The sequence below is a fragment of the Hyaloscypha bicolor genome (genome assembly GCF_002865645.1).
Source record: "Hyaloscypha bicolor E unplaced genomic scaffold K444scaffold_73, whole genome shotgun sequence".
Classification (NCBI taxonomy): Eukaryota; Fungi; Ascomycota; class Leotiomycetes; order Helotiales; family Hyaloscyphaceae; genus Hyaloscypha; species Hyaloscypha bicolor.
Window position 1 is genome coordinate 1,480,837 of NW_020194575.1, and position 24,383 is coordinate 1,505,219.

The 24,383-nt window shown below is 36.9% G+C and overlaps 4 protein-coding genes across 4 annotated transcripts; 3 read left to right on the forward strand and 1 right to left on the reverse strand.

The window, feature by feature from the left end:
* Positions 1 to 1,952: 1,952 nt before the first annotated feature.
* K444DRAFT_643298 (uncharacterized protein) lies at positions 1,953 to 2,526 on the forward strand (the record flags this gene model as incomplete). The annotated part of the gene is made up of 3 exons (XM_024884839.1): positions 1,953 to 2,016; positions 2,089 to 2,336; positions 2,392 to 2,526. 3 exons carry the CDS (start codon positions 1,953 to 1,955, stop codon positions 2,524 to 2,526), a joined length of 447 nt encoding a protein of 148 aa, XP_024736957.1.
* A 1,100-nt stretch (positions 2,527 to 3,626) lies between these two features.
* Positions 3,627 to 5,089, reverse strand: K444DRAFT_663594 (uncharacterized protein; the record flags this gene model as incomplete). Its single annotated transcript, XM_024886849.1, has 2 exons — positions 3,627 to 4,649; positions 4,696 to 5,089. 2 exons carry the CDS (start codon positions 5,087 to 5,089, stop codon positions 3,721 to 3,723), a joined length of 1,323 nt encoding a protein of 440 aa, XP_024736958.1. The 3' UTR covers positions 3,627 to 3,720.
* Positions 5,090 to 15,700: 10,611 nt separating this feature from the next.
* Positions 15,701 to 16,930, forward strand: K444DRAFT_404476 (uncharacterized protein). The gene is made up of 4 exons (XM_024872553.1): positions 15,701 to 15,881; positions 16,093 to 16,388; positions 16,450 to 16,547; positions 16,610 to 16,930. The coding sequence occupies exons 2-4, from the start codon at positions 16,183 to 16,185 to the stop codon at positions 16,831 to 16,833; spliced, it is 528 nt and encodes a 175-aa protein (XP_024736959.1). The 5' UTR covers positions 15,701 to 15,881; positions 16,093 to 16,182; the 3' UTR covers positions 16,834 to 16,930.
* Positions 16,931 to 19,547: 2,617 nt separating this feature from the next.
* Positions 19,548 to 20,541, forward strand: K444DRAFT_629897 (uncharacterized protein; the record flags this gene model as incomplete). Its single annotated transcript, XM_024883122.1, has 3 exons — positions 19,548 to 19,764; positions 19,824 to 19,895; positions 19,967 to 20,541. 3 exons carry the CDS (start codon positions 19,548 to 19,550, stop codon positions 20,539 to 20,541), a joined length of 864 nt encoding a protein of 287 aa, XP_024736960.1.
* Between the last annotated feature and the right edge of the window lie 3,842 nt (positions 20,542 to 24,383).

The window sequence follows — 24,383 nt, forward strand, 5'->3', positions numbered from 1 at the left end:
CTAATACCAAATCGATCTGCTATAGCACTCTTGAAATGGCAGAACGGCACGCTCAGAAATCAATTTTAAATCTAGACTTCAATTTCTGGCGACCGGTAAGATGAATATTATTCCCTCTAGAAGCAAACTGCCGCCTCAAATGTGGTGGCACAGGGTGTAGTCGCTGGATCGACACAATGCGATTCGTTTGGCCGAGCATACTGTGCATAGTTAATAGAATTAATTCATATTCTAGAGCGAGGATCTTGAGCTGATTTCCGCCGCCTTCAGCTTTGTCAACAAGTTTCTGGAAGAGCTCAAGGAAGTGCTCGGTCCAGTCAAATATGTCTCGACTGGCCTGGAAAATGTCCTCTGCCTCCACGATAAGGAAACATTTGGACAGTCTTGAAAAGAGTTGAAGGAGGAGAGAGATCTATTCCGCTTCCGTGTAATTTAATTGAAACTTCGTAACGTTCAATTCGTTATGTAAGCCGCTAGGAAAGGAAGGTACTTAGCTAGCTACCTCCCATAGAGAATACATTATCTTCCTGCCCTTACTCTGGCTTCCGCTAGCGTTGGTGCACACCGGGATATCTATCCCGTAACACAATTCCTCAAGGTGGCTGTATAACAAAGTCGGATCATGTTGCAAAGCTTGGAAGATGAGGCTTTTGATCATGTCTGCTATAGAGGTAACTCTGCCATGAGACATGATCCAAGATAAATTCCAAATGACGCTGCATGACACTCGCTGTAACAGCTTCACTACATCGACTGCAAACTCCTTTGCTTTTGCTTCCGCGGGGACGCCGGAAGGGGGTCCCGCATCCCTGCGGCGGTGCGGGGCTAAATTTAACCTCAGCTCCGGGCCCCAGAGCTCGAACGCGGCTCAATTATAATCCGGATCAGTAAACTTCTCCTTAGAACATTATCCCTTCGTCCGGTGAGACATGGTCTGTACTAGCAAGGGGGCCTTCATGCGCAACCCGAAGAAGTATCCAGACCCAGACAACTATCGGCCGGAACGCTACCTCGAACCAAGCTAGCCAACTTACCGGGAGCCTCCGACAGTGTATCCGACTGTCAAAGGACTGTCCTCTTTGGGGTATGTCCAACGGCAGTGTCTAGGCCAAACTCTAACTCAAGATGAACTTCTTCTTGCATGCGGAGCGCTCTGCTAGGGGTTTCACATGAGGAAGAAGGTTGACCTGACCACTGGCCTTAAGATCGACATCGACTTGAATGCCTCGAACTCACTCCTGATCGTCAAACCTGATCCTTTCAAGATGGAGTTCAGGCCCCGGTCGCTGGAGAAGAAAGAAATCATGGAGAAGCAGTAGATGGGTGGTCGAAAAGGCCGACAAAGAGGAGAGGACTGCCTTTCTTAGACACGCAGAACAGACGCGATCAAGATAGACTTGAGTCTTACTTTACAATTTGGGATTAAATTTGTGACTTTTGTTTAGAGACAGATTTGCGAATTCCTTCTGTAATCCTCCAACTTTGGAGATCATGATTGTTTGTAGTGTGGTAAGGATAAGTCGAGGATCTATAAAAGTGTTGACGTTGACATTAATCATAACATTGCTCGCTTACTAAACGGCCCTTACAAGAAAAGGGGGAGGGGGTTGCTTTACCGAGGCTAAGTCACATGATCCGACTTGCCTGTGTCAATGTAAGCCTAACTCAATGAGCTAGTCCCCAAGATCTAAGAATAAGAATCGTCCGGGTTCTCCTGTCGGACGTCCGCAATGATCGATCGGTGTTCCAGGAGCATTCAATCAGACTGCCTTGTGATTGGGTATAGAACGAGGCCCAAAGTCAGGATATCCGTACGCCGTGTAGGTACACATTTGGCTTGTTCTTGAAGGAAATATCAAAATCCGTTCTTCTTGCACCTTGCCTGATAGCAATTGCGGTCATCTCGCTATCTTTCTCAACTTACTTGATCTTGATCATTGTCTCATCTCAAAATGGCTCCAACGTGGCAAAGCATCGTGTTGGGGAGTAGCATCTCCTTTTCATTTACGCTTGTAGGTAAGTTCGACAGTTTCCTTGCAAGAAACTATGTCTTGAAACAATTTTCTTATAATTTCCTGGGTAACGCAGTCACTCAATCATTCATGACTGTTCCAGCGCTCCTTGTGGACTTTCCGAATCATTCCTCTCCAAACTATGCAGAGCGCGCAACCCTGCTTGGACGCCAATGGCCACACTGTTGGGCGGTCGGGAATATGTTTTTCAGACCTATCAGTACGCTTGGAGCTCTAGGATATGCATATTCAAGCTATTGTGCGTCTCACTCAGCGACCACAAGTATGGACTGGAGAGTGCTGGTTGTTGCGGCTCTCATGCATGTTGCTCATGCAGCCATTGAACGATAGACTGGCTGCTTTGGATCCCGGTGCGAAGGAAGCCAAGGGCGCATATGGTACACATCAAGCGGGAGCAGAGGCGCTGTTGAGGAAATGGAGGAAGTGGAATATTTTGAGAGTCATTACTCCTACTATTGCCGGGTGTGTTGCTATGTGGCAACTTTGCTTGTGAAAAGCGAGGGAAAAAGGAGGCTGCCCAATCACGTGCTAGTAATCATAAGGTATGTCACGTACCTACACTAGCAGTTATTCTCGCAAATATTGAAACGCTTTCATATGCTACAAATAGCGCATCAAACTCATTGCTCTTATGTGCACGGCGTGGTTCCTTCAAGTGATCTTCCATGTGAGCACCCCGAAATTAGCAAGGACGAAATCATCAATCGACTCTAGTCTAGAATTTTGGGGTGACTAATCATCTTTCGACTATCTAGTGTATCGAATTTACTAATTTGGATCTATGATGTGATAGAAATTCATGGGTCCTCACAGGATGATTTCGAATTTAGTTGTCTGATAATACGGACACGACACGACATCTAGACATCTAAACATCTGCTTCATTAAATGGAGGGGAGCAGCGACTCCGTTGGCGTTCAAACTGCTCGTGCAGGTCTTGCAAGTTACATCGCACTGCAGGTCGAAGCTCTCTTGCAACTACTTGACCATAACTTCAACCACAAAGTCCTGCCATCATCTTTAGAGATGCCTTCGCGCGATATGGAAGCTTCAAAACCCACGCAGAACGAGTCACATCGGTATTCGAAAGCTTTGCTATGGTTCCTCAATCGATATTTGAAGATCCTGTCCAAAACAAGGTCATTGTTCACGCCAAGATGTTAGGAGAACTGACTGATCTGGGACTTCGGGAAAATTAGTGCATCATTTTTATTAAGATGTCGGATGATGGAGGAAGGTTGTTGAGCATACGGAATTTGCGGACAGCCTGAGAGCGAGGTTGCTGGAAGCAAAGCTAATGGGGCGGATGAAGACAAATGTGATGATGGATGACGTAGATGTCAAGATCGCGGGGGCATGGAATGGTGAGAATGATAGGCCTGAAAACTAAAGACGTGAATGCTTAGATTTTGCAAAGAAGGTCTGTCCTAAAGTGTAACTTTACGCGAAGGAATGTTCTCCCGATTTACGAATAAACCAAGGTACATCGGATCATTCATAGTTCAAGAAGATGAGTCGAAGAACCCCTTTTTGTGGGCGGCTTGGGAGCCGAGAGGCGAACGCTGTGGAGTTAATGAAGTGGATCAAGATTGGCGTTGGATGGCCTCGTGCCATAGAATGAATAGTCTAAATTACAGGATTACAAGGAAATAGTTTATCTTAATAAATGCCGCTCTTCATAAACAAGTTAATGACTATTGTCAGTTTCCACCCCTGCGAAAACAGTCTGTCCATCAAGCACATACGGCGAAATATCCACCATCCTCATCCTATTTTGGGATATCGTCGCCCCAATACTCAAAGAATCCAAACCGTAATACCAAGCCCAACTACTTCCCGTCTCGACCACGAATATAGCATCCCAGCGGGAATTGTCTGATGGGTCCGGTGCCAAAGAGAGAAGGCGTAGTCCACTTGCGATCTTACTGTTGATAGTGTCGACAGTGATACCCGTGTGCCATTCACTCTGAATCAAATCTTCGTCTACATTCTCGGCCATCAAGATAACGTACACGACATCCCCGTTATATTTGTACCCGCGCAAAGAGAGAAGCCGCGCATTATACTTTGCTTGGAGGGTCGTTATGGAGCTGGTGCTCTGCCCATAGTACCACCACCACGATCTGTCCTGTGTGCCGTTGTTTGGCACTTGGACGACTGCAAACTGGAGCGTTCCCAAGGCGTCATAGTAGGGGTCAATGCTGATGAGTCGTCTGTCTGTGCCTTGATTGTAAGAATTTGGCCCGTACCACCACCACCAGTCGCTGTAATATACGCCCGTATTCTCGACCATTAGCACCGTGAAAGTGGGCACCGTTGCATTGTCGACGCGAACTTGAGTTATGCGCGCATTATTTAGGGTGCAGAGCTCGTTTACTTGGCCTTCAGTCTGGCCCGTGTAGAACCACGATGCTACGTGCGTGGTGGTTAGTTGGTCATTGAGAAGTGTGTCTTGGCCGGTGGAAGTTGTAATGTTTGTGCTACTTGGAATGGGCGGGTTGACGACAGACCCGGTTGACTCGGGAGCCGAGGTGGAGGTTGAGCCAAGTGTCGGGCTGATTTGTGTTGATGCAAGTAACGATGAGATTGGAGTTATTGTATTTGGTGAGGAGAAACCTTTTGAAGTCAGCATCAGAATATTGAGATTTATAACATTCTATACCTGTATGCTTTCGACCTAGAGATACCCCTAGTCCTACCCCCAACCCTATAATAACAACCACTAGCAGAACAACAATTCCAATAAGAAGCATCTTCTTGCTGACAAGACCATTCTTCCTCTTTGCTGGATCTTCCGTCACTGTCGCTTCTGTTGTCTTGTCATCTTGTTTTTCCGGTAGAGCATCGTCTGTGTTTACTGGACAGTCCTCCCTTGTCATGGGTATAAACGGCTCAGGCGCATGCTCCGGCCTATTTGAAGGAAGTGCGAGCTCAGGAGCATCGTGAATAGCTGAAACAGCCCGCGCTGAAGCACCAGGCGTTATCGCGATCGGATACTGATCACTGGGTGTGAGTTCCAATCCACCATGTTGCGCCGACGAATACTCGACGACCATTGCGACTCATTAAATTGAATGTAAAGCACCCAGAAATATGTGCGCAAGATGCTGTCTCGCTTTTATACTTTGCCCCGTTCCTGGTCTCACTGTTTGGTAGACGTGATGCGTGGTCGGTTTGCAACTGAAGGCGGAAAATCCCCCAGCCCCATTTGAGACATTCATGTACGCTAGGACAATTGTGGCCAGTTGGGCGCTCGCGATGATCTAACGAGAATATTGATTTTTCTTTCTTTTCTAGGAAGCCGCTCAGAATTGATTTTATAAGGGGAACTGTGACGTCCTTCAGTCGATGGAAGAAGAAGAGCCGAGACAAACCTGCTCTTCTCTTACCTGCCGAGGCGAAATCAAACTGCTGTCGCGTTGTTGGAGGTCGCCACTATCCTGTGGATTGCGGTTAGAGATCAAGAGCGCTAGATATTAGAAGGAAAACGTGGAAGAGAAAGAAAAGGAGAAAGTGGGACACGGACATGAACATGGGAAGTTTGCCAGCGTTCGCAACTTTCGCATACCCACAGCTCTCACATCTCGTAATTCTACTGATGCGTACAGTGGGATTCATCTGACCCATGTTTGTTTAAGTCCGCTCTGATTGGTTTCTATATACCGACACCTGTTCATGAGGAGATCACCCAAGTAGATCGTGACACCTCTCCGCTAAGTCTCTCATCGTATACTTCAATGCTCACACTAGCAGCTCAGGCTACAGGAATTTTCTCGTGTCCAAGAAGCTGAGGCTTACTAACCTCAAAGTCCACCGGTGGCCTTCTCTTCTGCAAGAGGTAGCTCTGTTTCTTTTTTCAGCCTGTCTTATATGGCCTGTAAGGAGACTCACAATCTGCTCCATCGTCGGTGCCAAATAAGCATTTACTAATCAGGTATACACATAATATATACCCTTACTCTAATAGAAAAGAAGATGTCTGCCTTATAGAAACGGTGAAGATCATCTGCTTTACTAATAACCTTCGTCGAAACTTCTCTTGACCTATTCTTCTGCTCTCTGTATCTTGTTGTCATAACTTGCGCGTTAGCATATTCCCCTTGCATGGCTAAAACGCGGGCTTCTACAAATCGCCCTTTTGCGATGTGCGCCAAATATTCCATCGCTTCTCGATATTGGACGCGATAAATAATTATCCTGTCAGCCTTGGGCCTGAATCAAGTCGTGATTGACGCGAGGAGTTCGATTGGGAATTGGGGGACGAACATTGAAAAGAAAAACAGTGTGCCCCTGTGACGGCTGGTGTCACATGGGTGCTACGGGTTGGTTTCAGCTAAGGTTCCAAGCTATGGTTCAAACCAAGCTTGCTTCAAACCAAGCTCGCTTTAAACCAAGCTCGGCGTTTCAGTGGTCTTGGCCATACCTACTTATCCACTGCCACACCTCACTCCTTCTCTCCTTAGCTTTAGATTCTGTAGGATATTGGAATTATAGATCTTTGAGCATTATTCCATTGCTTTGTTCCTGCCATTACAGCCTTTGCAAATCTCTGCAATACCCCTATTCTACAGGCATAGCATTCCTAAATATGGATATATGCCCAAAGCGGTAATAATAGGAGGCTAACTCTAATTAGAATGCATAAGTACCCTCTCTGGGCAAATTCTAGAACAGATACTTATATATTTGAGAATTTAATTTCTTTTTAGTCTTCTTTTTCTATACAAGCTAATTTTTATAATTTTATTATAAAATAAGCCTTTCTTTTTTGGCTATTTTTTTGCCCCAAATATATTTCTCTTTTACTTCTTATAATTACTTAAAAAAGTATATCTTTAATATATATATATATATATTTATTTTTAAATATATATTATATAATATTATATATTAAAAGCATATAATAATATATCTTTAGCTTATTAAAATCCCTAGTATTAATAAGAAATAAGCTTTAGAACTTCTAAAACTAATATAATAATTAATATATATAAAGATTATAAAATAAAAAAATTATATTAATAATAAAAGATTTAATTAAAAATAAATTCAAATAAATTATAAAGCTTAAAATTATAATAGTACTAGCTAGAAATAACTATTATATAACTAGTTTCATTTATATAGCTAATACTTCTCTTCTTTTATTTCCTTTTTTTCTTTCTTTTTTTCTTTTTTCTCTTTAGCTTAGTATTTTTAATATATGAAATTCTTAAATCTTTAAGCCCTTACTATTACCTTAATTCTACTATTATAAAAATTACGAAAATTATTTAATATATAAGTTTAAAAAGTTATATTAATTTTCGAATTAAATAAACTTAATATATATTATATTTTTTAAATTATTACTTTTCTAGAAAATATTTATATAAAACTTATTTTTAATTATATTATAATAAGAAATAAACTAATATTTAATATAATTATATATTTTTATATAATTTCTTAGTTTTTATTTATTTAAAATTTAGCTTTCTTTTTTTTATAAAATAAATATTAAGTAATATAATATTCTTTTAATTTATAAGTATATCTAATTTAATTCTTATTATATATTATATTATATTATATTTTTAATATTAATCTTTTTTAATACTTTTCTAAAGCTTTTTTCTAAACTTCTAATTATTATAAATATAGCTTATATTATTATTAAATTAATTCCGGCTTATAAATTAATAATATATTTTTATTTAAGATATAGCTTTTAATTATATATATAAAGCCTAAAATTAAAGGCCTAACTAAATATTATATTTCTTGTTTTATTTATATTAATTTAAAAAAATCTTTTATATAAGCCATAATAATTATAAAATATATAATTATATATTAAAGAATATTCTTTATAAATTTCCAAAGATTTATTTAAGTTTTTTAAATCTAATTATTAGTATAGCTATTTCTTTAGGAGTTATATATATAGTTACGGGATATAAGATACGAGATATAAGTAATAGGATATAAGTAATAAGATATAAATAATAGAATATGAAATACGGGATATAATTATATAACCTCATATCTTATTAGTAACTTAACTAATAAACTAGATCCCTTTAGGCTTAGTAGATTTAGGAATTATATATTAATACTATAATATTATAATCTCTATTTCTAAATAATAATAACTTTACTAACTAATATAACTAGTATTTCTATACTTGTATAATAGTATTATATATTACTAGTAAACTAATACTAATTAGTTTATATATATAGATTAGAGAAGATTTTAGATTAGTCCTAAAAGTATTTAGTAACCTAAAACAAATCTAGTCTATTTTATATTAAAGAGAGAAATTACTTATTAACTTTATAAAAGTATTTAGTAACTTATAAAAAATATATCTAGCTCTTACTAATTAATAAGTAGTTAGCTATTTAATTATTTATCTATTTAACTTCTATTATTTTTTAAAACTAATTTCTTTTAGTCCCAAGACTACTTTCTTAGAAACTATCTTTTCTACTTATATAATACTTGTATTTATAAAACTCTCTTTCCAGAATATATATCCTATATATATCCTTAAAACTCTTTAATTACTACTTTAATTTTATTATTAAATTAAGTCCTTCGAGTTTTAGACCTTTCCGGAATTATAATATTTTACTTCCTAAATTTCTTATTATAGACAAAATATTTAAGGGCAAAATATTTACTTTAATACCTATAATACCCCTAGATATCTGAAATATCTGGTATCTAAACCAGGTATCTAGTATTTTAATAACCAGGTATCTAATATCTCAATTAGATATCTGAGCTAGGTATCTGGTATCTAAATCAGGTATCTAAACCAGGTATCTGGATATCTTTACTACTAAACTCTTTCTATAAACCTATTATAAACTACCTTATCTTTAAACCCCTCCTGCTATAAACTATATATATATACTAGGAAGAACCTGAATTTGGTTTAATATAAATACTAATAAAAGAAAGAAACTAATTAAAAAATAAGAAAATAGTATTAATCCGGTAACTATAATAAAGGCTAAACTTTAGGAATATATAATTATTAAGATATATTAGTATATCTTATATAAGAAAAGTAATAATAATCTATAGAATCTATTCTAGGATAATTTTAAAAACTTTAATACTATAATATATAATCTAATTAACTATATACTTATATAAAATCTTTGAGCCTAACTTTAGTATAATAGTATTTATATTAAATAGAATTACAGAAATCTTACTATTATATAATTCTTTATTAACTTTACCTAAAAAAATAAAAAAACTATATAAAATAAAGCTAATATTATTAATAATAATCTAATTAGAATAAATTTTTTTTAGGGACCTATTATATTAGTTTATCTTATTCTAGATAGAACTAAATAATCTTAGTTAAGAAATTAAGCTATCTATTTACTTCTTCTAAATTAAGGCTATTTACTATTTTTACCTTTATTACTACTAGTATTACTACTAAACCCGAACTATTATTAATTAGTATCTACTATTTCTACTAGAAAGCTTATTAGGGAAATAATAAAGATATATTTTAAAGTATAGAAATATAATAGAACTAATAATAGTTTTAATTATAAACTTATTATTTTCCTTAATATTTACTAATATATAAAGCTTCCAGAAAAAGTACTAGTAAGAGCTTTTTCTACTATATTAAAGGAACTAGTATAAGACTACTTCTATAATAACTAGCTCTAGAGCCATATATATAAAAAGGCTTATATAAATATCTATAGCTTCTTTAAAGGCCCCGGTTTCTATTATTAAAATTTAAATAAATAAAATATTATTACCTTAATAATTATAATAATAAAGAACCTTAAAAAAAACAATATTTAAACTTGTTTAAATACTAATTAATAATCTATATAAATTATAGTATAGCCTTATTCTTACTTTATAAAGTATTAAATTCCTATATAATAAGATTATTATTTCCTATTAAGGCTTACTAGTATACTAATATATAATCTCGAACTCTTCTAATAATCTCGGCTAGCTTATTAATAAGCTCTAATTATCTATTACTATTTATAAAAAAAAGTAATAAATTACTACTAAAACTTATTTTACTAATTAATAATACTATTTTCAAAATCCTCTAAACTATTATCTATTTAGAAATTATAAATACGGATCTAGCCATAACTTCGGAACCCGTAATAATTACTTTAAGTCCTATAATTATAATAATTATACTCCGAAGTCGTATTTTATATATAAGAGACCCAAATACTATTTATAGAAATATATACTAGAGAAATAAGAGACTAAGAAAACTTAATTTAAGAATAGAAACGTTTACTAATTTAGATCCCGAAATACTTATAACTTTAATAAATACTTTAATAGTACTTATATATAGTATATTACTAAATTTAAAAAAGAAAAGAATAATAAAAGTAATAAGAATAAACTAGTAAGTAATACTTTTAAAGCCTTACTAGTAGAAACGAATAAAAGAAAGAAATATTACTCTAATTTCTATTTTATTTCTATTAAAAGCTTTCTAGCCACTTCTATAGCTCCTATTTCTATTATTTCTATAACTAATACTCTTATAAATAACCTTACTTTCCTTTTTCTTATATACTAGATAATAGGCGAAAATCATATTTTAAAGCCTATTAAATAAATAAAAGATATCTAGATATTTATAATTAATAATATATTAAGATATAATACTTACTACTTTTATAAAGTTATAATTAATACCGGAGTCTCTAGATTCTTAACTATTAGTTCTAACTAATTTCAAGCTTTATAATAAACTAATAGTAATATTTAACTTAATAAAACTACTAAAGATTAAATTAATATCTAGTTTAGTATTAGATCTATATTTTCTATTAGATCTATAATAATAAGAATACTAATTAGGCAAGTATAATTTCATATTATATTTATAAAAACTTTATTTTTACTTAGCTTAACTAATATAAATAAGCTAGAAGTTTACTTTAATAATTTTACTAATTATCTCATTATTTCTAATAAATACTTTATATCTATAATATAATGTTTTAAATACTCTTTTTTGTTTTGAAATACTATTCTATAAAGCTTTATTTCCGAATTCTTTACTTATAACTCCTGCTTTCTTATAAAAATCAAATTATAATATCTATACTACTATTTTAGTTATTTATTTATTAGTAAGCTTTAAAATATACTAGAATAAGCAGGCTATAATATTAATATAGAAGCCCTTAAGTATCTTATAAAATACTATAAATAATACTAGAAATTCGGATAATTACCGGAATAATTTAAGTTTAATCTAAGAAATAATATTAGCTTTAATTACTTTATTATTATTAATATTTTCTATATTTCTAATAAGCCTATATTTTATATTATTAATAAAGATACTAGATATTAAGCTAGCTAATAGCTTTAAAATATTAGTATATTATATACTTGGGATACCCTAAAGTAGTATTAGATTAATATTTATTTAGGCTCTCCTAATTAGATTATAGTAAATACCAGAAAGTAGTTTATTAGTAAGAAGTTTATTTAGCTTATAAATACTATAGGAACTAAGGTTAAAATCGTTCTTATAAAAACTTATAGTTCTATTAGAATTATAAAATATTACTATAGCCCGATTTAATATACTTATCTTATTATTATAGCCGAAATTAATAGAATTAATAAGAATATTATACTTTAAATAGCTTTTAAGGCTATTAATAATTTTACTAGACCCGATAGTATTATCCTAATTCTTTTAATTTATAGTACTTTATTTTAAATAACTAAATATAATATCTTATTACTAACTATATTATAGTAATTAGTAGTACTTAAAAAAAATAATAGTAGAAATTCAAAAGCTTTAAGCTAGATACCAGATTACAAATACCCTAAATACCCGAAATAGTTCTAGTATTACTAATATCTATAAACTTCTTTTAAATTCGAATATTCTTATATAATATAAAGGAAATACTAGTTAATCTAGTAATTAGGATAAGTTATATAACTTAGTAGCTATTAATAGAAAGAACTATATACTAGCTCTATTATATAATAATACCATCTTTTACTTAATTTCTATAAAGCCCTTTTATATAAGAGATATTAAGATTATTACTAATAGCCTCGAACCTGAACCTATTCCCGAACTCTATAATAAGACTAAAAATAATATAGATATAATTCCTCCTATTATTCCCGCTATTTTACTAAAGTATAATAGAGAATACTTTTATAAGAATCCGGATATTATAGTATTTCTATAGGATAATAACTTATATAAGAACTCTTATTAAGTTAAAGTTACTAGCTTTCTAGAAAAAGATATATTTAAGATTATTTCTAGATTTTAGATACTAAAAGAAATATATATTTTTAATTCTTGGTTTATTAATAAGATTAAGAATAAGGATATAAAGAGAGAGTTTAAGAAATCGAGACTAGTTATCTAGACTTATAATAATAGTAAGAAATATATAGTATTAATATAATTACTTATTATTTAATATATTAGCTAGAGAATTATTTTTAGTATTACTATTATAATAATAAATATTATAGAACTATATTTATATAATATCTTATAAGCTTATATCTAATTAATAATTTTGCTTAATTATAATTTTTATATTAACTTATCTTATAAGCTTATTAGAGAGCTAAATCTAAATAATAATTTGGTTCTAAAAGTTATAAAACTACTATATAATATACCGGAAGCTAGGAACTACTAGTTTAAAACTTATTATTCTTACTATATTAATAAGCTTTTTATAAAATAGTTAACTTATAACTCTTGCCTTCTCTATAGTAAGTAATTCTTCGAAATTATTAGCCTTTAAACTAATAATATCCTATTTATTAAAACTAATAATTTTATAAAAATAAAATAACTAAAGCTCTATAAGACTAAGTTCTTAGCTAAAAAGTATAAATGCCTTATTATTAACTATAATCTTAAGTTTAATAAAGGTATTATTTATATAAATATTACTAGAATTACTCTTATATAAGAATACTAGTATAAAAACCTCCGAATTATTTCTATAAAAATATTACTACTATAAGTAATAAGAGTACTATTTATTAAGATCTCTTTATTAAGAACTAATATATTACCTAATATATTAGAGAAGTATATATTATATTAGTCTATTAACTAGAAGCTTTATATAACCTATTAATTATAGCCTAGGCTATTAAACCCTTAGAAACTAATATAAAAATATTTAATAAGTATATTTAATAGCAAATTGAAAATACTATTAGAGAACTAAAATTTATAAAGCTAGTAAAAAAGTTCTTATATTTAATTATTTTTACGAATACTTTATTTATAAATAATAGAGATTTTTTCTCCCAAATTAGATATATTCTAGTTCTAGTAAACGAAACTAGATATACTAATATTATCTACTAGTTCTCTACTAAATATAAGAGAGTTACTAGAAGTATTCTAGCTTTAGAACTCTATAGTATAGCTTATAATTTTAATATAGGTACTTTAGTTATATCTATAATTAATAAAGTATTAGAAATAGAACTATTACTAGTAGTTTATACGGATTCAAAGTCGTTATATGAATGCCTTATTAAATTAGGAACTACTCGAGAAAAGCATCTAATAATTAATATAATATATCTCTAGTAAATATATAAATAATAAGAGATTATAGAAGTTAAATAGATTAAGAGAGAATTAAATCCTACTAATTCTATAATAAAATCAAAACTAATAAACGCCCTCAAATACCTAATTAATACAAATACTATATAATTAGATATAGAGAAATAGGTTAAGTATAAATAGGGCGGGAAATAAATATATAGAATGAGAGAATATTATAAGAGAGGAAGTTATATATAAAAGACTATAGCCTTTAGTATATAACCAAAACCTTAGAAGTAATATAAATATATAAAGTATTTGGGAAATCTGGTACTAGGCCGGATTAGGGAATTTATATATAATTAGAAGGAGATACTATTTTTCGCGTTTTTAGAGAGTTTCTAGTATTAGTATAGCTATTTCTTTGAGAGTTATATATATAGTTACGGGATACGAGATATGGGATATAGGTAATAGGATATGAGTAATGGAATATAAGTAATAAAATATAAGATACGGGATATAGTTATATAACCTCGCATCTCATTAGTAACTCGACTAGTAGACTAGACCCCTTTAGGCTTAGCAGATTTAGGGATCGCATATTAATACTATAATACTATAATCCCTACTTCTAAATAATAACGACTTTACTAACTAATGTAACTAGTATTTCTATACCTATATAATAGTGCCATATATTACTAGTAAACTAATACTAATTATTATTAATATATTAATATTAAACTAAATAAATTTTTATAATATTTTTATTAAATACAAGTTTATATAATTTTAATAAATATAGATTTTCTTATTTAATATAATAAAAATATAAAAAGTAAAAAAGTAAAAAAGATTTTTATATTTTAAAATTCGAATATTAATTAATAACGAATTATATTAAAAATCTAATTAATAGTTCTTTTTTTAATTTTTGTTTTTTAATTGATTTTATTTTATAATTGCAATATTTACTATTAAAAAGTTATTATAGGTATAAAAGGGCAACTATTTTATCGGGTTTAGATCAGACCAACTATAGCCCAAGAGCATGGAAGCCCTTAGTTTCCAGCCTGCACTGGGTGGAATGGCTGAATTGTGGCAGGCCGCATAGAGGGGAAGCTGGGAAGGCAGCACTAGCAGCATTCAGCAGACAACGCAGTCCGGAGTAGTACTACGGTAGTTCCTTCCTAACGGGTAAACTTCTCCGAGCAACCTCGACGCTGCTGCACGCCAACGCCACGCCCTGCTCTCTGATTAGTTGGGTCTCGGGTTGCGGCCGACGCGACAGGCCGCGCACGAAAAATCGCGCGAAACGCGAAATCACACGACAGCTCGGTTCAGCTCAGCAACCAGAATTTACCCCCCTCCTCTCTCCTTCGCCGCTCCCCCCCTACCCCTTCCCCCCCCCTCCCCCCTTTTCTCATTGACGCGTCGCGAAAATCGCGCGTCGTCACCAGACCCATCCTGTTTGTCTCTACTCCGTACCCGGCTTGCATTCTGCCTTGCTGCTGCCTCCTCGGCCGTTCTCTGCTCGTCGCGTCGCCCGAGAGCCAACCAGACCCCAGAGAACGAGATCGCGTCGGGAAACTTTGCACAGAGATAAACACTGGCGCGGAAGTGGCACGAAGTCACCCCACCACATCGTGCTGCTGGCCTGCATCCCCTATCGAATGGCAGACGCACGAGCGAGGGGGTTCGCCCGACTTCAACTGCGGGATCATCCCACATGCACAGGTGCGGCTTGGTATACGACATATTGGCCGGAATTCTACCTCGACGCCTATCTGCTTCAACCCCCTTGCAATATGCTAGTTCTAGCCCATGCATTTTCCTTGCCACCTACGATCCAAGGCTTCGTCGTCTCACTTCAAAAATGTGGTCCGCTACAGGAAATAAATTGCATTGCCCCAAGGCAGCCATTCCAGAATCCACATGTCCTTCCGGTAAGAGGAAGAGGAAGCGGCTGGAAGCCACACAGTCTGCCTAACCTTAGCGGCAAGTTGCCTCATTCACTCCCAATATAACTACATGGGAACCCTGGCAGCCGAATTTGACCGTAGTCACGTCATGAGTAGTGGCGTTCTCATCCCGTCCATCCTGCTTGCTTCCCGAATACGCAAAAACTCTTGCGTAAACGGCATTTATTTCATCAGCTAGAGATGGCGGATAAGGGAGGCCTATTCCCTGCAATTCAAGTGTTGCTCCATTCGGGGTTTTTGATTTAAAGAAGGGTGTGGGGGGTGTGAGGGGTGTGAGGAATGTGGGTGAGTTTCGGCTGATCATTCGGGTGCCGCCCTCATTGAGACAACCATGCAAGCAGAACAAATCTCAGCGGCCTTTGCATGAACATTGAAAACTCGCTGAGCTATTAAAGACGGGACTCATTGCTCGTTCTAGTGCTGCTGCTTGTGCAGTGGCTGCTTATAGGCCATTTCAGCGTGGTATAATACCGCTAACAACTCGCCCGCTAGGAAAAATCCAATCGGTGCACTTTGGTTCGTAAGTATATTCTGGCCAAACACGGCTCGTCAAGAGGTATAAGCCAGATAGTGTCCGCTCACATGTCGTCCCAACCTATTGGAATCCTGACCCACCACCAGAGATTCCACACCCTGTTGGTAATGGCTGCATGGTTCCAGCTTAAAATCCGATTCATGGAAGACATACGTTCCGTTAAATCAGATAGGTTATTGCAAGAACTGTACTGGCGGACATGTTCCGTCAACAGATGCCATTCAATATCTTACACGTCTACGCTTCCAGCACGGTATGCAGAAGGCATCACGACAGCAAACACTTGCGCTGATCAACGATGCTACCATTCCAAGTCGTTCTATAGTAACAGATATTATGAGGTACGGCTTGAAATTATCCGAGTGGGGAAGTTGGGGGCTGGAGATCGCTGGCCAGCCGGATGACAGTTCAGGTTGTCCCACCATGCACTCCACAAGCCTGGTCCTGGAATTGTTATTAATCCTCTCCATCAAGAACCAATCGTAAGCCCCTTTAGCACACTTAAGGGCTGCGAGGAATCAAGTTCCATCCAACTTTCCAAGCTCTTGAATCATTTGAACGTGGGACAGTGTTATCGCCAAGTGGACGAAAGGCAGGAACCGGGCCATGGTGTGGCACCCCCTGATCGAGACGTTGGTTACACAGCGCTCCGAACTGCGAATCTTTCCCCGGGTCGGGATAAATCAAGGGAGTCTTAGTGCAGATTCAATCTCTACTCTTACTTCGCAGACTACCTCGTCCAAATTCAAGACCACGCGGTGCAAACGAATGCTACTCCTGATCAAGAGGAGCAGATTTGGCACCTCCCTTCGGCGACCGTTGCAGGAACATACTCTGTGATCTTGGCCCTAGCGGTTCCCCCTACTCAACTCGTCATCGTCGCGACCGCTGCATGATCTTGCATTTTCGCAGCTCAGTTCATCGTCGCGGAGATCACTTCACGCTCCGGCTACCTGCCAAGAGGGAATATGGCACCCAAACGAACATATCGACACATACTATACCCCGTTTCTTTGTCTCTTTCGTTTGGCCGAATGGCTACTTTTGTTGGGGACCAAGAACACAAGTCGAGAGACAGGTAAGCCAATCTGCCACGTTTGCCATTACCTCGTCGTTGCTCCGCCAGGGAGCCAAAGACGCTGGCTGCTGCCCAGAACCCACTCTCTCCCTCCCTCGCTCGCTCTTAAGCAAGTGGCGCTACCTTCTCTCTACTTCCGATCCGGCTCCTGCTGTCTTGTCAAGAAGTTCCACCAAGGCAGTAGTTTGTCGATGTCTCTTTTCTTGACTGTTACAAGAACTAATGATCTGTGTCTACAAGATTCGTTACGTTGAACACGAAGGCCTTCTTCGACTCTGTTCTGTGCGTTCACGAGATTCGAGAGCGATCACGAAAGGTGTTATCTACCTGAAACATCGACATCGTCCCTGCGACGGTTCTGGCATCGGTCGAGAGCACATACAATGGCAGGGTCTGCCATCAAAGAGACGAATACAAGCCGTTATACATCATGGAATTGGAGAAATGGGTATAGGGAGGTGCTCCATTGATCGCACGAATAGCAGCGCTACGGCCTTGTAGATGACAGCGCTCTGCAAGAGCTTCGCTGTCAATTTCCACAGCCTCTGCTTGCAGAGATAAGTTGAACATCCTGGTAATGGGCCTGAATATACGGATTGGGGGTGGATGGGTTGAATGCTGGAACCTTGGGAGCAAGGAGGCCATACACCTGGAGCTAGAGTTACCAGTTCACTTGGAAATCACAACTTAGATAGATTCACTCGACCTTCAGCACATGAACGAATCTATGATAAGTGATTTGTTGCAGACCAAATGCCATTTTCTGCTGCTATACAAGGTCCGCGGAGGAAGAGGGCTTTCTTCAATATGCCAGTTATCATGTTTGAATCACAATGGGTTGCTAAGTTCAACGCTCCTTTGACTGTCAACACTGTTGTGAATCGGCAGCAGCAACGGTTGATGCGAAGAGTTACCTTTTCGATCTGGCACAGCGATTGAGATCGCTTCTTGCTTTGCCTCTACAGTACGTACGGGGCCGTTCAAAATTTGCTTTTGCCCCTGAACCCATCTCCATGGCAGGAAAACAACGAAATACAACCTAAGCAAGGTAAACAAGGCCCCGGCAGGATGCGATCCGGCTCCCCGAAGATATCTTCCCGTGTAAAGTCCAAATCTACCCAGTCGGCATGCTCTCATCGGACCATCAGAACGATGCAGCCTCCATCTCGGTCTACACTTTCGGCACCTGAGGGGCTGATCGTTCAACCACCGAACTCCCCGAGATTGCCGGGCGTGCGGCACACAGGTTTGGGTTGCCCGGCAGGGTTGTCCCCTTCCACGAGGTCCCAGTTTGGATCTTCCAGCTGCTTGGGACATTGTTCCTCACCCACCCCCCTGGGCCCGGGACCCATCGAACGCTTCCCCGTCCCAAATTTCACATGTGCGAGGTTGCCTGGCCGTGCTGAAGCTCTCTGTAGTAATACGAGGAAGGCGTTGGCTCCCTGAATGGCTGGTTTGAACGCGCTGGAGATCCGGGAGTAGCCTTTCTACTGCCGTATTTTATAGTTTCTCAACGATTTCTCATCTATCATGACGCAGTCTTCTCAGCAACCTGATGGAATTCAACGGATCTCAAAGTAGATGGTGACATCAGAAGCACAGAGGTCAGGCTTGAGTAATAAGATATCGCCCGGGATCGGTGGCAAGCTCCAAATTTCCCGCGTGTGGAGCGCAAAAAAACCGGGAAAGCCGTCACTGGTCCGGTCACCAGGCAGATTACAATGGAATTGGGAACCAGGAGCGTGTTTGACTGAACCAGCAGCCTGAAACAGTCGTGGAGGTCTCGCATGGAATGGGGCTGGTAGACACCGGGGGCCAACAGATGTATTCCCCCACGATGCAATGTTGCAGGGCTGTTGGAAGCAATGAGACTGGGGTGTCTCGTCGGATCATGGAGCCGTTCCCCCTCAGCTCTCTTAGCTCTGGCTGGTGCGTAGCCTGCATGATAGGTCAATGCTTGAAGAGGCTGGTCGCGGTCTGGCGATCACCACGCTTCCACCTCCCAACACCGCAATACACAATTACCACTTGCTCGTTTTTGTTTTTGTTCAGACGGAAGCAACAGCGATGGCAGAAGGTTGACAAACAACTGACATGAGACTTGACTCAGTAATAGGGCTATCGGCACGCGGACTCGAGTGTATCTCGGATGCCATATTTAACATATCATCACCCTCCCCAAGCAGAAGCAAACACCAAACTCTCTCCTTCGTCGACCACCAACATTCGCTGTCTTTACCACACACCAAGTAAAGACTTACTTACGACCACCATTTATATTACTGTGCCATCCTCGCTCAATCTAATCTGCCTCAGCCGTCGCCACCGAATACCATGGCCAAGCCAACCAAACGACAAGTCAAAGGGGGTCAAAAGATCAGGTGTGAACTCTCCGGCTGCACGGTAACATTCGGTCGGGATTTCGACAGACTACGACATGTAAGAGAGAAACATGGCCCTCCCCTACACTGCCGTATCCCCGGCTGCCGGTGGATCGCCAAAAGGAACGGAAGGCTAACGAGGCATTTGAACAATGTCCATGGCGGAGGAGGTATATCCAAGCCCAGTTCTTCAAGTCTCTTTGGTTCTCCTCAATAACACAGTTTATAGTGTGCACCACTTATACTGTACCATGTGAATTTCGAATCGCGCCCACGCAGTCTCTGGCGTCTTCTAACTACTGTGAGTCAACTCCACACTCTCGGCCCCTCTTCCATAAATGTCAAGGTTCACTTATTAACAGCAGTCATTAGTTTCCACCCCAGATATCAACCTCAACCCCAATTTCGACCCCGCTTCCCCTCTCATACCCATTCAATACACATTCACGCCCCAAGCCGCACCGCTGTTCCAAGCCACACCACAATTCCCGCTGCCAGACGTCTCTGAATCCTATACAGTACTCAACAGCAACGACGCTCCTCCTTCACCAGACGAACACAATCCCATTCCAGATCCATCAACAGTATTAAGAACCCGAGCCCAAGCCACACCTCGACGACCTCGCGTTTTCCGACCCTGCCGAGTCCGCCGACAGAAAGCACACTCCACCGCACAACGCACAGATTCGCCGCTGGCCCAGCACGTCTCTGCTTTGGATACAACACTCGATTTCTATCCGGGGGTGGAGGGAGAAGGTGATGGGTATCCAATTGCTTTTGCGCAGGACGAGGGGCTGCCCTGCACTCCCAGCGTTGAACCGATTGCTGGTTTCCTTGGGTCTCTTAGTTTGGATTACTCGACTGACTGGTTGAGTGTGCTTGCCATCAATAAACCAACAAACCAACCAACCAACCAATCAGTCAGTCAGCAATACCTCCCAAAGTAAAGCCGAATCGTTCGAACGAATTACCAACACATTTGGGGGTTGGGGAGTTGGGGATGGATAATAGGAGTGAGTGATTGGGGCTTTCCGAGTTGAAGAGTCGCTAGGGATCTAGGTACGCTTTTGGCAAGCAAACAAACACTGAGAAGAATTTCCTTCCGTTTCTTTTTACAATTCTGAGCGTTCGTTATCAAGAAAATTGGTGGCTTATTGACGTTAGGCGTATGGGTTTTGTGTTAATATTTGTGTTTCATTGCTATTTCCTTGAGTACTCTGTTATTTACTCTTATAATGTAATATATATGTATATGGATAGATACCTTGAAACGGAAAAGCTCGTTATAATATACTATGCTTGTTATCCTAGAGAGCGGGAGAAAATACCCATGCAAGATTTTACATCGATAGTAACTGGATTGATTATTAGTGGTTGTGGCATCGGGGATGCTGTTGAAGGAGGCGAGCTTGGTGAATGAATGATTTGGGAAGGAAGAGAGGATGTGTTCTGAGGAAGAAAATTGGCTAGTGTGTATTAATTATTGTAAGTAGGGGTAGCGATGTAGTTCAGACTTAGAGATAAATATGGAGAGTCAGAAGATAGGTACCTCAGTTCTTTAAATGATATTCTCTTGCTCGGGAGGGGAAATCTTGAAGACCAGCAACAAGAGAAACATGTTGTTGAAGTAACCAGCTACATGTTTCTCTTCCGCAGAATTCCCTAAAAAATGCCTTGTCCTTGTATTTGGGCGAGAAAGCCAAGGTGTCGTGGAAGTTGAAGACGAGATCGAAGATTGCTTGGGTAAAGAAGGAGGGAGAGGGACCTCTGTACCGGTCCGACGTTTGTCCACGGAACCACTGACTTAGTTGTGCAGTCAGATCTCTTGGAGGTGAATATGTTCTTGGGGATGTTCAAAGTCAAGATACAATGCCATGCAAGCGAGGAAAAGAGTTTGGGCTAGGAATGCAAATGTCATGAGCGGGAGAGACGGGCTCGCTTGTTCCTCGAGGCAACCCCTTTTTAAATGGGCCCGGTCAACTTCAGAGAATTAGGGTAGGTGCTAACAAGTGCCATGTGCTGGACTGGGAGTTCTGCCGTGCCTTGAACTGGGAGTAGCCGCGCAAGTAGAAGGTCTGTAATAGTAGTTCGGGGGGTATTGAGAAGTCTTCGACAGTTGAGGGGTCTTCACCAATGCTTGAAGTCTAGTCTCGGCAAGCTCGTGGCGCCTTTGGCGCCACTCGCTGCCTAATTAGTAAATAGAAAGACTTGTAAAGATAATACTAAATCGGGAGTCATACCCAATTATGCTAGAGAATCACGTGCCACAGTCACGTGTATAGTAAGTAATCAAAGTATTTATACATATTCATAATTATATATTTTAATGTGATTTAATTATTTAAGCATTATAATAATTATGTATTAATTAAGCTAATTATAAATATTTATAAATATTCGAAATAGACTGAAACACCTGCCATTCCGTCAGTTCCTTGAGGATATTGATAACGCTCAAGCCTACAAAAGGGTTATATCCTAATCTCCTCTTTCTATCTGCATCCTTAGCAGTGGCAATTTTTTCTTGGCCGTCGTCGACTTCCATCGCGGATATTCGTCAAATTCAGCCACCTTTGCTGGCCAACCCCACTATCCTTTACTAGATCCAACAAGTGATTGAACTCCGGATTGCTTCCCGGGCCAAGAACAATTCCGGGGCTTGCTTTCGATGGTCATGGATAGTCTGGGTATAGAGGCGTGATTTCTTGGCCCACTACCAAGTCTCAACGTTGCATTTCTATCATATATTTCGGGTTTTAATTGAATTTCATCTTCTAGAATGAGTTGGTGTTTTGTAAAAAGGACATTTGAGTTGCAGGAGTACTAGCGGAAGTAGTTGAGAGGCGTGAAGGTTATAGGAGCGCAAATTTCAGGGCCTCTCAATCTTTCCCCTAACTTCTAATCCAAATCAAACTCCAGGTAGGACTTTCAAAATTCGTGGCGCAGTAATAGTCTCCAATGTGCCATAGGTCAAGGAACATTGAGGAGAAAGGAGGGGCCACCCTGTGAGATTGTTTCTAGAGTCATGGGACATTCGACACCAGTGTGTCAAATAATTTAATTAATTATAATTATTGGCCGGTAATCAAATTAAATTAAGTCAGAATCATAGTAATCAAATTATAATTAATTATTTGCTTAATTTAATTAAATAAAATAATTACTGGGTCACGTGTTATTACACGTAACTACAAAGATAATATAAGCGTTATGGCGCAAAAGTAAAGCGTATTTTACCCTAATTTAGATATCGCCTTACTATTATAGGCTTAATAACTAGTATCCCGCCTTTACTCGCTTTACTTATCTTTATAAATAAGTACTATAATAGAGGTTTTAACTTCTCTAGTCACGTGTATTATAATGGGTATACGTAATGGCGCATAGACAGGTATCAGATATCATGAATCTAGTTTCCTATTTTGGGTAAAGCTTATAATCAGAATTATACGGATTATATAGGATTATATTTCCTAGTTAAATAAAGTACTTTATAGGCTTGGCTAAATACTAGGAAATATATAGGAAGATACTTCTAGCTTTAGAAAGAGGTATTAATTAGTCTTTTATTAGAATTAATTCTTGGAATTAGTTATACTTACAAGTATTATTCTATAGCTTACTTACCTTAATTACTTATATATTATCCTGCTATTATATATCTCATATTCTAATTAATCTAATCTTCGGGAAATAGTTTATTACGAGGTAATTAAGCTATTAATAGGCAAAAATATTAATAGCTAGAATATTAACTAGAAGAAGTGCCTTTATTACTATTAGAGTAACCTAACCGGATATCTAGAAAAGTACCTAGTTAAATACTCTTTATATTACCTAATTAGGAAAAGGAAATAGAACTCAGATATTCCTAGAACTAGCTAGTAGAATAATAATAATAAAGAAATTAGTAGTGGCTTGCTATTATATTACTAAGTTAGAAGTAGAAATATAATAAAGAAAAGATCTAGAGAAGCTAGAAGCTCAGATCTATTATCTTAAAAACATTTAAATATCCGGTATAGAACCTATTATATTTCCGGTAGTATCCTTAATTTAGAGAACTTTAAAAACCCGAGAACTACCTACTTACTAGGAAAAAAGTATTAAAGAAGTCCTGGACTTCTTTTATTAGATAAAGTTAAAATAGTATAAAAACGGCGGGATTATTTAGACTACTAATATAATAAAGATTATATATTATATTTCCTATTTTAAAAATATAACTAGAGATATCTAGAAATATAAGAAGTAATTAGTAAGTATTAATATTATAGATTAGGAGACTTTTATTAAGTTTATAAAGAATTTTATCTTGGATCCGGAAAACTATAATAATAATATTTTTACTAAGTTTAAAAATACTAAATAATAGCTAAACTAAAATATCTAAAGCTTTATATTTTATTTAGATAGCTTATTAGATAACTTAGGATATACGGATTTATTATAAGAATAAAATAACTTATTTAGTAATTTAAGATAAGAGATTAGAAATAAGATTAATTATTAAGGAAATATTTTATAAAAAAGAGAAAAACTTATTTTTATTACTATAAAAATTAAGAATAATTTAAACTTATTTACTTAATAGAAATATAATAATAAGCTAATAAAATAGTAAAAAAAAAGAAATAAGAAAAAAGAAAAAGAAAATAAAAAAGAAATATATTTCTATTATAAGATTTATAAAACCGAAATAATAAAGATATAATAATAGGATCTAATATAATACTTATATTAGGATTTATAAAACCGGATATAATTTACTTTACTTATTAAAAGAAGA